This window comes from Gorilla gorilla, chromosome 8 (assembly GCF_029281585.2).
Source record: "Gorilla gorilla gorilla isolate KB3781 chromosome 8, NHGRI_mGorGor1-v2.1_pri, whole genome shotgun sequence".
Lineage (NCBI taxonomy): Eukaryota > Metazoa > Chordata > Mammalia > Primates > Hominidae > Gorilla > Gorilla gorilla.
The window spans coordinates 145,611,848-145,625,178 of record NC_073232.2 but is presented as its reverse complement, the minus strand read 5'-3'; the positions used below and the strand labels follow the sequence as shown (position 1 = coordinate 145,625,178).

Genomic DNA, 13,331 nt, shown 5'->3' with positions numbered 1-13,331 from the left:
GTGGCCCCTCTCCACGTGCTCGCGGGCTCTGTGGCCCGGGGAAGGCTCTGGGCCTCACTGGACCAGTGTCCGCCTGATGCCGTGAATCCTCAGGGAGCCCCAGCTGTGGAGGCCGCCCCAGGCCAAGCAGGGCCACCTACCCTGGAGGTGGGGTCTGGTTCCCAGTGGCCAGGACAGTGTTGGACACGCTGGCTGGGGGTTCTGAGAGCCCCTGTGAGCCAGGAGGCTGCGGGTGCAGCCCAAGGTGCTGCTTATTGCTGAGCTGGGCAGGCCCAGGAAGGAGAGTCGGCCCCTTCCCCGGACAAGCGATTCTTGCTCACGTGTGCTTTCCGGGCCCATGACGCAAGCAGAAGCGCGTGGGGAGATAAGGGTTGGAGGAGGCGGGGGGACAGGCTGGCCCCGTCCCAGCTCCCGGGCCAGCAGCCCCCGGCCCACAGCCCTCGCCGCCCGCCCGCCCGGCCCTGGCTCAGCACTCTTCTCACAGCAGGTCTTTGTGCCCCAATCTGGCAGGTGCGGGGGTGCGACGGGGTCCTTGGCACAGAGCAGCCCTCTGGTTGCATGTGACAGCGGCGGCCAAGGTCTCCCCTGCGCATAAATGTGGAGCTCGCTCGGCGGCAGCAGAACTCCCGGCTCAGAGAGTTCTCCACCGCTCCTCCCAGGCTCACGAGGCTCACAGACTACCCAGCGCCAGCGGCCCAGGAGGCTGGACCACAGGTAAGACGAGGCCCAAGGCCTGCCTCTGGGAACTCGGCCTTGGCTTGGCTCTGCCCTCCTCACTCCCACAGGATCTCTGCGCCCACCAGGCCTCAGTCCCGACTTCTCCCTGCTGCCCGGCACGGGACCCTCCCCCAGGACAGACACCTCCCGGTGCTGAAGAGCCGGCCCTCCTCAGAGTCGCCCGCCGTTCCTTTTTCCTATGCATATACTTCTTTGAAGATCTGGCCTAAAGAGGTATAGGGCATGGGAAAACGGGGCGGTCGGGTCCTCCCCAGCGGCACCTGCACCAGTGCACCTGCACCTGCTCCAGCAGCACCTGCCTCCTGACTTGGGACTCCACCTGCTTCCTCTCTCCTCGGCCGGGACCCCCGGGGCTTTGACCCCCGCATCCTTGGGGCAGAAAGGGGCCAAATATTCTAGAACAAGGAAAACGTGGATGTGTGCTTTTGTGTGGGTTCTGGAAGTGTCTGGGGAGGACGTGGTCCAGGCCTCTGCCCTGGGTTGATCTCTGCAGCCCCCGAGCTGGGACCCAGGATGCAGAGAGGAGGGCTGGAGCTGGGCGGTGCTCTGTGACCAGTATGACCGGAGTTGGGGGTGGACGCATTACAGGAGGTGGCGGGAGGGACAGCCTGGGCTCTGGGGCCGCCCGGTGGTCGGGGGAAGTGGGGCGGGGTGCCTGGGATCTGGGCTCTGGCTGGGAGGATCCACAACTCATTCTTTGGACATTTTCTTTGCAGACTACGAAGCTGCACCGTGTGGGGCCCACTTTTTATACAAGCAGGTGGCGGTGGATCCAGGCGCACAGACGGGAGTGAGGCGTGGCGGAGACGCGTGCACGCTGGGTCTGTGCGCTTTTGCTGCTGCCTTTTTTTTTTTTTTTTTGAGATGGAGTCTCGTTCTGTCACCCAGGCTGGAGTGCAGTGGCGCGATCTCGGCTCACTACAACCTCCATCTCCCGGGTTTAAGCGACTTTCCTGTCTCAGCCTCCCAAGTAGCTGAGACGACAGGCGCCCGCCACCATACCCGGCTAATTTTTGTATTTTTAGTAGAGATAGGGTTTCACCTTGTTATTCAGGCTGGTCTTGAACTCCTGACCTCATGATCCACCTCACTCGGCCTCCCAAAGTGCTGGGATTACAGGCGTGAGCCACAGCGCCCAGCTGGCTGTTGCTTCTTAACACCTTTATTACTTTTGTAATCATGAGTATGAGTTGATTTTCTGGTCAGAAATTTCAGTAGAGCTAATTTCATTTAAATGTGTGAGATGTGGTAAAGTTTTGACAATAAATACAGATTTTGACAAAGCAGCTCTGTCGTGCTGGTCTCCTCTCGTTCACAGTGGTTGGATGTCACATTAGTCACGTGTGGACTTGGGGGAACTTAGTTAAAAATGCATAAACACAGCGGGGATGAAACAGCTCCTGGGGCCTTAGTTGGGGGCCTGGGCTGGGCACTGGTCTGGGGCCACACCCTTCTGATGACCAGAGCCTGGGACCGGCCGGCAGTGTTGGGAGAGCCCAGAGGGACGGTTTGTGAGGGTGGGGGGCACTGGTCTGTCCTGGGCGGGGGCCCCGCGGCTTCCAGGCCTCCACAATGGCCAGGGTGGGACTGCGGTCTTGACTTCCCACTGAAGAAAAATGGACAGGGGGTCCCTCATCAGCCCGGTTTAAAGAATGACAGTCGGCTGCTGTCTTAAAAGGAGGCCTGAACGGGAGTCGGGAAGGCCCCACCCTTCAGCCAGAGTCCTCGTCAACCGGCAGGGCCACACCCAGGTCTTTGAAGGCCGCAGCCTTTATCACCAATGAGCCCAGCAAATGGAGCAATGAGCTGGCTGAGAGGCCCCCAGGCCGGTTATCAGGGGCTGCCTCCCCAGGCTGCACCTCCTCTCCAAGCCTAGCACTAATCTCATCTGATAGTCACCTCCCACCTCCCTCACAGCCCGCAGCCGGGGTGTCCGAGGGGAAAGATCAGGCAGCAGGCAGAGGGGTGGGTGCTTCAGGCCGGGGGGGCCGCAGGCCACATGGGGAAGGGCAGCCACGCCCCCCACCCCAACGAGCTCGGCTGCCCCCCTGCCCCCTAGGGAACGGTGGAGGTCGGGCCAGCTGGGGAGTCTCTTGCAGGCCTTCGAGTCACTCTCCTGAACATAGGGTTTTAAATCTGCACAGATAAAGCAGGTATTACCTCGCTGTGCTGTGCGGACATGCAGCAGCAGCTGTTACTCCAGACAGTGTCGGCAGAATGGGGATGCAGGCACGGCTGGATCCAGGGAGCCAAAGGCTCTGCCTCACTCTGCGCTCGTACCCCGCCCGGCTCCGTCCCTCCGCCTCGCTCTGCGCTCATACTCTGCCCAGCTCTGTCCCCGCAGGGCTGCGGTGTAATTAACAGCACCTGCTGGGCTGTGACAGGAGAGGCCCCACTCTCCAGTATGGTGCTCATTTCCCCAGAAGAGCTGTGGTTCTGAGGGCCATGCCCTCCCTGGGCTCTGGGCTGGGTGAGCTGGGCCGTGTGCCCTCACCTGTACTGCAGGGTGGGCGGCTTCCTGGGCAGGGAGAGGGGTGAATTCCCCCAGGAAGATGGGCAGGGCTCCTGCCAAGACCCCACCAAGGTGGCTGTCCAGGCTTGCCAAGACATGCCCACGTATCAGGTCCAGCCGCTGAGACCCTGCTGAGGGCATTGGCAGGAGCACAGGGGCCAGGACGGGGCTGGAAGGTGTCCCAGAAACGGAGGCCTCCTGGCCACAGCCCCCCGGTCCTGAGGCCATTGTCCTGTGAATGGTAGGTGGGGGCCGAGGGGCACCATGGGGGAGTGGCTCACTGTGGCTTCTGTGGACAGCCAGGCTGGGAATGAGGGTCCTCCTGGCCTGGGAACAAGAGGAAGCCCTCTGAGACCCTGCCTTGAGGAGTACTCAGGAGCCCCAGGAGTCCCCTGAGAAGCTGACCGCCACTCCGGGGAATGAACGGAACCTTTCTGAGGTGGGGGTGGCAGAGCCTCCCAGCCAGGCTGCAGAGGCAATGGGAGGAGGGCCAGCGTTTCTGGTATTTACGCTTTTTTTTTTTTTTTTTTTTTGAGATGGTGTCTTGTTCTGTTGCACAGGCTGGAGTGCACTGGCACTATCTTGGCCCACTGCACCCTCCGCCTCCCGGGTTCACGTCATTCTCCTGCTTCAGCCTCCTGAGTAGCTGGGACTACAGGTGCCCGCCACCGTGCCCGGCTAATTTTTGTATTTTTAGTAGAGACGGTTTTCACCATCTTGGCCAGGCTGGTCTCAAACTCCTTACCTCGTGATCTACCTGACTCGGCCTCCCAAAGTGCTGGGATTAAGGGTGTGAGCCACCGCGCCCAGCCCAGGTGATTTTTCTTTGACTGGGGGCTGTGCAGGGCCCCACCAAACACCCCTAAAGGAGGCCAAGGCCTGCTTTTTGTTCAGTGAGCCCACTTTGCTCCAGAGGTCCTGGCGTGGCCTAGGAGGCCCTGAGCACTCTGTCACTTCCTCACGGCCTGGAAGCCGACAAGTCTGGGCTCAGAATGGGAGTGAGTGCTGGGCCTCGGAAGAGACGCTGGGGCCAGCTAGGGGCCGAGTCCAAGCAGCCTCTTCCCTGCAGTTTCCTGGATAGTCTCAGGTGCAGAATCGAAAAAAGAAGTGCACGAGCCCTGTGGACTCCCCACGGAGAGGGGAGTGGATATTCTGCCATATTTATGTCATGCTATGTCTTGAACCCTTTGAATGTCAGTTTCAGATCTGAGGGCCTGAGCGCTGCCTCTGGAGACGGTGTTCTCCACACCTGAGGACCTGAGGACTCCCCAGCACCGTCCCGAGCCCCTTGGAATCATCCCCACCAGCTGTGCAGGGCTGTGCTTTCCCACACTTCTTTGTCAGGGCTCATGTGTGCACCTGCGGCTGCGTCTCCCCAGCCTCTGCATGAAGGGCACCCCGCCCTCTCTCACAGAGGCTTCTGCAGGAGCCCAGCTGAGCGCCCTGGGAGCCCCCGAGGGTTCCTGTCCACTGGAAGTTAGATGTGCAGGTTCCCAGAGATTCTTGGCAGGACTATTTCATAGCGACTGCACCTCCCACCTGATCCCGTGGGGAAGGAGCCGGCATAGCCCTCGGCCCCATGCAGTTGGGCAGCTCAGAGGGAAAGGAGGGTGAGCAGGAAGCCTGGTGGCATCGCAGGCCCCGGGCCCGTCGGCAGCCTGAGTCCCCGGCGTCCACACCCGGCCCCACAGCCTCCCTGTCCTGACAGCCACTCGGGTTACAGAGAGGACAAGGCAGAGTTGACAAAGTGTGTCTGGGGCTTGGGAGAGACACACAACATATGCACAGCACACACGTTCACTACACACGACACACGCACAGCGCACGCGTTCACTACACACCCACGCACAGCGCACGCGTTCACTACACACATGCACAGCACAAGCAGACACGACACACACGTGGTGCATACAACACATACACAGTACACACATTACACATGCACACAGGACATGCACACGCTACACACAACACAGCACACATTACACATGTACAGCATACAAGATAACAGTAACACCACGCGTGCATACACTACACATGCACCAACACATATACACCCCACATCCAGAGCACAACACGGAATTCTCACATCCATGACATGTACGCACTCACATCACACGTGACACACCCACTCACACGCCACGTGCAGCACGGGTGACACACCCACACGTGACTCAGCTTCGGCAGGAATCACTGTGGAGCTCAGGAGTTCTGGCATCTAAAGACAGTTGTTTCCGGATGCATCTTGGCTGGACCCCAAGACTTTCTGTCTCGCAGAGAGCTGGACCCTGAGGGGCCCTGTCCTACGCCCTGACCCCTGCCCTCCGGCGCGTCCAGGCTGCACCCCTCGTGCCCAGCTGTGCTGAGACCTCCTCACAGATGCAGCTTCTGACCGCCTTCCTCTGCCCGGGATGTGTGGGTGTCTCTGCCCCGCCGCCCCGCGCCCCCAGTCAGGTCAGTACCCCCAGTGCTCGTAAGATGTCCACATGGGGATGTTGAGTGGGGTGGAGCCAAGAGCACCTGGGGCACTGTGCTTGTGGGGGCAGCTGGGGGCATCCAGGAGCAGAGGACTTGTCAAACTCTGGGACTGACGTCCAGCAGTCAGCCAGAGGACCCCAGGGGAGAGCAGGAAACAGGCTGTGGGGATGTGAGGAAGGCCCCAGGGGAGAGTGGAAACGGGCTGTGGGGATGTGAGCAAGGCCCCAGGGGAGAGTGGAAACGGGCTGTGGGGATGTGAGCAAGGCCCCAGGGGAGAGTGGAAACGGGCTGTGGGGATGTGAGGAAGGTCCCCAGGGGAGAGTGGAAACGGGCTGTGGGGATGTGAGCAAGGCCCCAGGGGAGAGTGGAAACGGGCTGTGGGGATGTGAGGAAGGTCCCCAGGGGAGAGTGGAAACGGGCTGTGGGGATGTGAGCAAGGCCCCAGGGGAGAGTGGAAACGGGCTGTGGGGATGTGAGGAAGGTCCCCAGGGGAGAGTGGAAACGGGCTGTGGGGATGTGAGCAAGGCCCCAGGGGAGAGCGGAAACAGGCTGTGGGGATGTGAGGAAGGTCCCCAGGGGAGAGCGGAAACAGGCTGTGGGGATGTGAGGAAGGCCCCCAGGGGAGAGCAGAAACGGGCTGAGGCCAGCGGAGTGGTCACTGCATCCCGGCCAGCTGTGACGCAGCAGGTGGGTGGAGTAGGGCTTGGGGGCATCTTGGTCTTCAAGGTCCACCCAGATACCAGCAGCCCATGGGGCCTGGGCCAACTCACTCTGCAGCCCCGGATGGGGGACAGGGAGAGAAGTTTGGAAGTCACGGGTGGCAGAGCCTTCCCTGGGCCTGAGGGCCTTGTGGATCCCCCAGAACTCAGGGTCTAGGTCCCTGCTGGACACTTAGAGCCCGCCCCACTCCTCAGCCTCCGGGACTTTGCCCTTTTCCAGAGCTCCTCATCTGCAGGATGGAGCCAGGGCCCTAAGAAGGCCCAGGTGTGCCTCCGAACAGGCCCAGCTCGGCCCCAAGGGGCTGCCCACCTTGTAGGGCCCAGTGTGCTGGCAGGACCTCGAGACACCACCAGGCCAGGGCCCTTACTCACCGGGAGAGTTCAGGACCAAGACGGTGTGGTTTGTGGCCTGGGGCCACACAGAGGACCAGAAAGCAATCTCCACGGGCGGTGAGGGGCACTTGTACTTTTATCATGGACAACGTGCCCCCATCCACATCCACAAATCAGTGCTGTCCAGGCCAAACCCAGTAGCCCCTGTCCAGCTGCTGCCCTCCGAGGGCCTTGCCCAGGCTTCCGTCACATTGTCACTCGCCAGGATGATGTACAGCAGCTGTTCCCCTCTTACCTGACGTTTAAAAGCACATGCCAGTTGTAAACACTTCCAACAAGGGAGAAACGAGCAAGGGGAAAGTGAAACTCGCTGGGGACACAGCTGCAGGACCCCACTTCTGTTCCTGTTGGGGTGCCCGGGTGGGTTTCACAGGTCGCCTCCAGTTCTGCAGGCTGAACCCGTCTGCCTGGGCACCCCGCACTGCCTGCCTCCTGGGCACTCTGGGGCGACATGGAAGGAATTGCACTTGTCTCAGGTTTCATGCACACAGTCAGGAGTCTGCACCAAGAACGGTCCATCAACGCGGGAGTCCTCCCCAGGAGGGGCTTCTGTGCCTCCCATTCTGGGCACTTCCAGACCTTCTGCGAGAAGTGCTGTCCTTGAGTCATTGTTTTGTCCCGAGGCTGCTGCGAGGAGGGGGACAGGTGAGCACATGTTGGAGGGTGGGGACCTGTGAGACAGCTTCAGTCCAGGCACAGCCGCAGGTCCCGGCTGCCCCGCTTTCCCTGGCCCGAGAAGAGCAGCCCTCAGCAAGCTGTGGGTACAGTCCCGGCTCACGCACGGCCTAAAGCGCACTGCAGGGCCCCAGCATCCTCGCCTTCATTTTCACCTTTGTTCCCTCCTGCTTTCCAGCTTTGGAGTTCTTGTTAAGAGGGACTTGAACCACAACGCTGTAAACACACCTGCATTCCCTGTTTTCTTTTTTACACACAAAGCTTACAACCTTTACTGTTTCCAACTGGAAAACCAGTTTTTCCAACCCCTTTTAAAAAACAAATGATCCTTTTATCGTACGCCGAAAGCCCTACCCATGACAAGCCCACTTCTGCATTTGACTCTTCACTGACCCTTCGTTTCCTTCCTAAACCGACTCTTTCGGTAACTTTCAGTGAAGAGGTGGCTTTAATAAATATATTCTCAGGGCCGGGTGCAGTGGCTCACGCCTGTAATCCCAGCACTTTGGGAGGCCGAGGCGGGCGGATCACAAGGTCAGGAGTTTGAGACCAGCCTGGCTAACATGGTGAAACCCCATTTCTACTAAAAATAGAAAAAATTAGCCAGGCGTGGTGGCGGGTGTCTGTAATCCCAGCTACTCGGGAGGCTGAGGCTGGAGAATCGCTTGAACCCAGGAGGTGGAGGTTGCAGTGAGCCGAGATTGCGCCATTGCACTCCAGCCTGGGTGACAGAGCAACACTCCGTCTCAAAAAAAAAAAAAAAAAAAATATATATATACACACACACATATATGTGTATATATATTTATATATATACGTATATGTATATTTATATATATTCTCCAGAAATCTCCAGAACCTTTGTGTGGGTCAGGGTGAGAGGTGCCACCAGGATGTAAACAGAACAACTGAGTCCTCCAGGTAGGAGCCAGGTGCGATCAGCAAGACCGCGAGTGTGGGAGTCAGAGGTGCCTCCTCAAAATGCATCCCCTGTCTGTGGCACGGCACACAGGCCCCGGGGCCCCGTGGACAGGGCTGGTCCCAGCGTAGGCCGGCCTGGGGTAGGGGGGTGGGACGCCAGAGGTTGCCTGCAGCAGGAAGCTCCCGCAGATGCCAGGGCCTCTTGTGCCACTTGGCAGAGACCCCAGAAGGAGCCAGGGGGCAGCATCAGAGCCTGGGGCCCGGACAGGGGTGCCCAAGGGCACAGCAGCTGCAGGCCATTGGCAAGGCCAGAAGACGGTGAGTAGAAAGCTGGGGGCGCGTGGAGAGACCCCGAGAAGGGGCTGTGCAGCTGGGGGTCCTGCATTTGCCGTTTGTGTTTCATCCGGCGATTCTGAAACCAGGTTTTTATCTGTAGGAAAAGCAAGATCAGAGCAGGGGTGAGACTAGGCCACCGGCCCACCCCTGCCCACCCCAGCCTGTCCGGCCCACCTCACCTGGACCTCTGAGAGCTGCATCTCCCTGGCCAGCCTCTTCCGCTCCAGAGGGCTCAGGTACTGGTGGTGCTGGAAGACGCCCTCCAAGGTGCGGACCTGCTCCATGGTGAAGGCTGTGCGGACACGGGGGGCCCGCAAGGTATTTGGCTCCTTACTCAACCCTGACATAGAGGGTAAGGGCATTTGGCTCAACATGCCACCCTGTGGGGCAAGCTCGCGCCCACGGGTAACAGGTGAAGACAGCCATGCTGGGGGCTGGGCAGGGCAGATCTTCTCACCTCACAGTGACCAGCAGCACCCCCGCCGCCTCCCAGGTCACGTGCGGAAAGGGGACTCAGAGAGGGGGCTCAAGAGGGGAGGGAATGTTAACAGCAGCTTGGGCCTGCCCTCCGCTCAGTCCACTCAGTTCCGCCCCATCCCACACTTCCCTTCCAGAAGCCGGTTCCCAGGATGCCCTTCCCGCAGCCTTCCAGGCAGGTAAGGTAAGAATCCATTATATGCAAAGGCCTGGTGACCCACCCAGGGGCACCCATCCCTGTCCCGGCTCCGTCTCCTCAGCCAGCGGAGACCAGCTCAGTTAATCCCCAGGCCCACTGTGGTCAAGTCTGTTTCCTAATTTCTAGGTTAAGGAATGAGGGCTGGCACTGAACAGCCCCAGGAGGTGGTCTGTGGAGCTGGGTCTGGGCCCCAGGAAGGAGGCCAACGAGGCCAGTCGGGCTCGACATTAAATGCAAGTCTGACCAAAATGCTCACTGGAGTTTCTGCGGAAGGAAGCGTATTTTACAAAGTCTGTCTTAACGTTAGCCTGAAAGCACACGGTAGACCCAAAAAGCAAATGCCTTCTGGCAGGGAGGGCTGTAGGACTGGCATCAGAAAGGGGGTTGCGGGACAGGGATGGCTGGCTTTTTTGGGGTGGGGCAGGATAGCTAGCTGGGGAGAATACATTTAAATTTTCATTTCCCTTAAGTACAAAGTCACTCCATAAGGATCAGTCAAATTTTTAAAAATGAAAACTTGTAGATGATGTCAACCCCACTTTTGACCAAGTACTACCTTAAACCTAAAAGTGGTGATGATGTCACAAAGACTAAAACACAAACGCAGAGAACCTTTGTTCTCAGCAGACAACAGAGCATCTGGGCGGCCACAGAGGGAACTTCAGAGTTTCTGCAGGCATCGGGGTCACCGCCACCCCTGCAGCGAACCTGCAGGCTCTTTAAAGACAGCTGTGCTCCAGGTGACCTAGAATGGGCTTGAGCCTAGACGCTGAGCAGGCACCGGCTTTGCTGGGGGGCGGGGGCGGAGGGGCTTGGCAAATCATCGAGACTTTCAGTGAGCGCCCGGAATCAGGGCAGGGAGGTGCGGACAGGGACCCCTTGGACGGTCCCTCGGCACCAGTCCGGGGTGGGGGACGAAGACACAGCTGAGGAACGGGGTGACAAAAGGAGGCAGAGGAGCCCACCGGGGGCTCAAGGAGAGGAAATCCCCGTCAAGGCTTTGGTTTCGAGGGAAGCTGCGCTCCATGAGGGCGCTGGCAAGGCCTCCGCCGGCCCTCATGGAAACGCCCCCGGCCCTGACCTAGTCGGCAGGGCACCGCGGGGAGTGCAGCCGCCGGGCTCCTGGCCTCTCCCCCACTCCCATCTCCACCTGGGAAGGAAGGGACCCCCCCCCCCCGCCCCCGGACCTACCGGCCACGGTCCTCTCCGGCGCAGGCAGATTTGAGGACCTGGCGGCCTCCTTGATGCTGACGGCTTGAGGGGGCTCCCGGGCGCCGGATGTCTGGCCCGGGCCAGGGAGGCTCCCCAGGGAGAAGTCGGCAGGCCTGGGGGTGTGGGTTGGCCCTGAGCAGCTGCTCTGGGAGAGCCAGTCCACGGAGCCAAAGCTGGAGAGCTGCTGCCGGCCACGAGGTGGGGAGGAGGAGAGGCGCATGGCGGCCAGGTGGGCCGGAGGGAAGGCCAGGCGGGGCTGGCCAGGCGCAGGATCCACCTCGGGCCTCGCCAGGCGGCGGCGTTTATAAGCCCGGGAGGAGGGGGCGGGAGCCCGGTTTGCATACACGGCTAATGCCCAGATAAGCAGCGCCTAATTGCCTTCGATTCAGAGGCACAAAGGAGGCCGTTCACACCTCCCCGGCTCCTCGATGTCTGGGGGAGGGGCGGGGCTGCGGGCCCTGGTTAATGGAGAGGTGATGGTTCGGGATCGGTCATCTCCTTTCATCTCTCCCAACCCCCCACCCCGCGGGCCGAGGCTGCGGGAAGGTAGGAGGGTCCCACTCCCACTTGGGCCTGTCCTGGGAGGTGCCGGGCGACCTCTCCTCTCCAGGGGGACGCTGGCGCCTGTGCCCAGCCCGGACACCCGAGGGCGAGCAGGCTTCAGGCTGGGAGAGTCAGGGCGGACTTGGGTTGGGAGCAGGCTTCAGGCCGGGAGAGTCAGGGCGGACTTGGGTTGGGAGCAGGCTTCAGGCCGGGAGAGTCAGGGCGGACTTGGGTTGGGAGCAGGCTTCAGGCCGGGAGAGTCAGGGCGGACTTGGGTTGGGAGCAGGCTTCAGGCCGGGAGAGTCAGGGCGGACTTGGGTTGGGAGCAGGCTTCAGGCTGGGAGAGTCAGGCCAGTGCCCGCGTGCGCTGCGTCCAGGCTGTGCGGCCGCGCAGGAACCGAGGGAGGCTTTCCCGGAAAAGAGACGCGGAGGACCCGGGGAGCGGCGCGCGGGGACGGGAATGTCGGGAGGGGCCTCTCGGGGGACTCGGCCGCCTCCAGCCCTAATCCGGCTTCTCTGGGGGACTCACTCCCGGGCCATCGCAGGAGCCTCTGCATTCGGGCGCGGGCGGCTCCCTGACTCCATCCCGAGCTGGAAGGGCCGGAGCCACTGCCTCGCACGGCGGGGTGGGAACTCCGCGTCGGCGGCGGGACTGGTGCGTCCCCGCCAAGCCAGGCTGTCCCCACTGTGGCCAGGCCGGGGGCAGAGCCGCCGGTGGCTGTGGCGCCCAAACCTCACGGGGACGCCCTGAGCACGGGCCCCCGGGACGGTCATAGCCACGCCCGGTCGCTGCTCCCACGAACCTGAGTCCCGAGCTGTCTGCGTCTCCGCGTCCCCGGGTCGCCTGCGCGTCGGCGTGGGGCGCGGGGACCGACGTGACCGGGTGGGAGGCAGCCACGCCGAGAGCGTTCGCTCCGGCCTCGGACCAGCTCCCCGCGCGCCGGGACACACGGACTCGCGCTGCGCCCACGCCGAGGGTAGGACGGTGTCTTCCGCGCACTGGCTTGGGGTCCGCACGGCGTCTCCGGCGGCCGGAGTTAGGCGGAGGCGCAGGTCCGGCCCCCGAAGCCATGCGGGGTTTCGGCGCAGACGGGGTCCACGGAGCAGCCCCGACTCCCGGCCAGGTCCTGACCGCGGCTGCCTCGGCGCCCACCCCGCCCGCGGAAATCAGAAAGACCGGCGGGCCTCGCTCCACGGTTACGCCCACCCCAGCCAGCCGAGCCTCCCGGGCTGAGCAAAGAGGGAGGAGCCCGGGAGGCGGGCGCTGGGGCGGGACCTCAGCCGGGAACCGATCGGCGGCCGACCTGGGGTCACAGGAGAGGGGTCGGGGAACGGACCGTGCTGCCGCTGACCCTGGTCTTCCTCGGACCCTGCCGGCGCAGTTAGGTCACTGGGCCCTCAAGGAGGAGGCTGGCGGGGGTGGGGCGCTGGGGGCTTTGGACGTGGCCTCGGGGGTAAAGCCAGGAGGGGTGGGGGGCCAGGAAGCCGGCCTAGACCCCCTCCGCACTTCATCTCCGGAGAGACCGGGTCACCCCCGGTAGAGGGGCTTTGAGCCACTGCACAGGACCGGCAGTGTGTCCCGGCCAGGGGCAGCGAGGGCCCAGATGCCTGTGGCCACAGGGCTGGCCCCGAGGATGCCCCATGGGGCAGGTCCCCAGCACTCCCGCAGTGGGGGCGGTGCCTCAAAGTGGAGCAAGACAGCACACTCTCACGCATCCCGCAAAAACATACAGAACGTTCGACAGGCAGGGAAAAGGCCCAGAAGCATCCCTTACATAAAGAGGAACACCGCGAGCATGGATTTCCGAAACGGCAGCACCCAGCCTTCCATTTCTCCATTTCTAATTTCCGGGGCCCTGGGCCCCGGTGTCTCAGCCCCCTTCTGTACGTGGTTCAGCACCCCCACCCCCAGCTCTGCATAGAGCCCCTCCTGCCAGTTTCCCAGCCCCCCCCCACCACCTCCACCTGAACCGCCCCCTCCGATCCCCCCAAGTCCGAAGACAACCTCACCTTCACACGGCAGGGTCAGGCAGCCCCTCTCTCCTGCCCAGCGGCCCCACCACCGTGGCTCAGGCCTCCCCGGCTCCAGCAGCCCGGGCCCCTCCCTCCACCCTCCCTCTAGAGCCCG

General features: G+C 61.9%; 1 protein-coding gene, 1 long non-coding RNA gene and 1 other non-coding gene across 4 annotated transcripts; 2 read left to right on the top strand and 1 right to left on the bottom strand.

Annotated features, from left to right (window-relative positions):
* The first annotated feature begins 590 nt into the window (after window positions 1–590).
* On the top strand, window positions 591–2,024 carry LOC129525165 (uncharacterized). The gene is made up of 3 exons (XR_008669274.2): window positions 591–714; window positions 804–951; window positions 1,455–2,024. It is a non-coding gene; the product is annotated as an uncharacterized lncRNA (long non-coding RNA).
* Window positions 877–988, top strand: MIR202 (microRNA mir-202). Its single transcript, NR_106510.2, has one exon. It is a non-coding gene; the product is annotated as a microRNA mir-202 (primary transcript).
* A 4,874-nt stretch (window positions 2,025–6,898) lies between the features above and the next one.
* On the bottom strand, window positions 6,899–10,891 carry VENTX (VENT homeobox). Of its 2 annotated transcripts, none has more exons than XM_055353979.2 (3): window positions 10,640–10,891; window positions 8,952–9,112; window positions 6,899–8,866 (listed from the first exon to the last, which is right to left on the bottom strand). In XM_055353979.2, the coding sequence occupies exons 1-3, from the start codon at window positions 10,878–10,880 to the stop codon at window positions 8,492–8,494; spliced, it is 777 nt and encodes a 258-aa protein (XP_055209954.2). In that variant the 5' UTR covers window positions 10,881–10,891; the 3' UTR covers window positions 6,899–8,491. The 2 variants fall into 2 exon arrangements, with proteins under 2 accessions (XP_055209954.2, XP_055209955.2); XM_055353980.2 differs by having other exon boundaries at window positions 8,952–9,064.
* Between the last annotated feature and the right edge of the window lie 2,440 nt (window positions 10,892–13,331).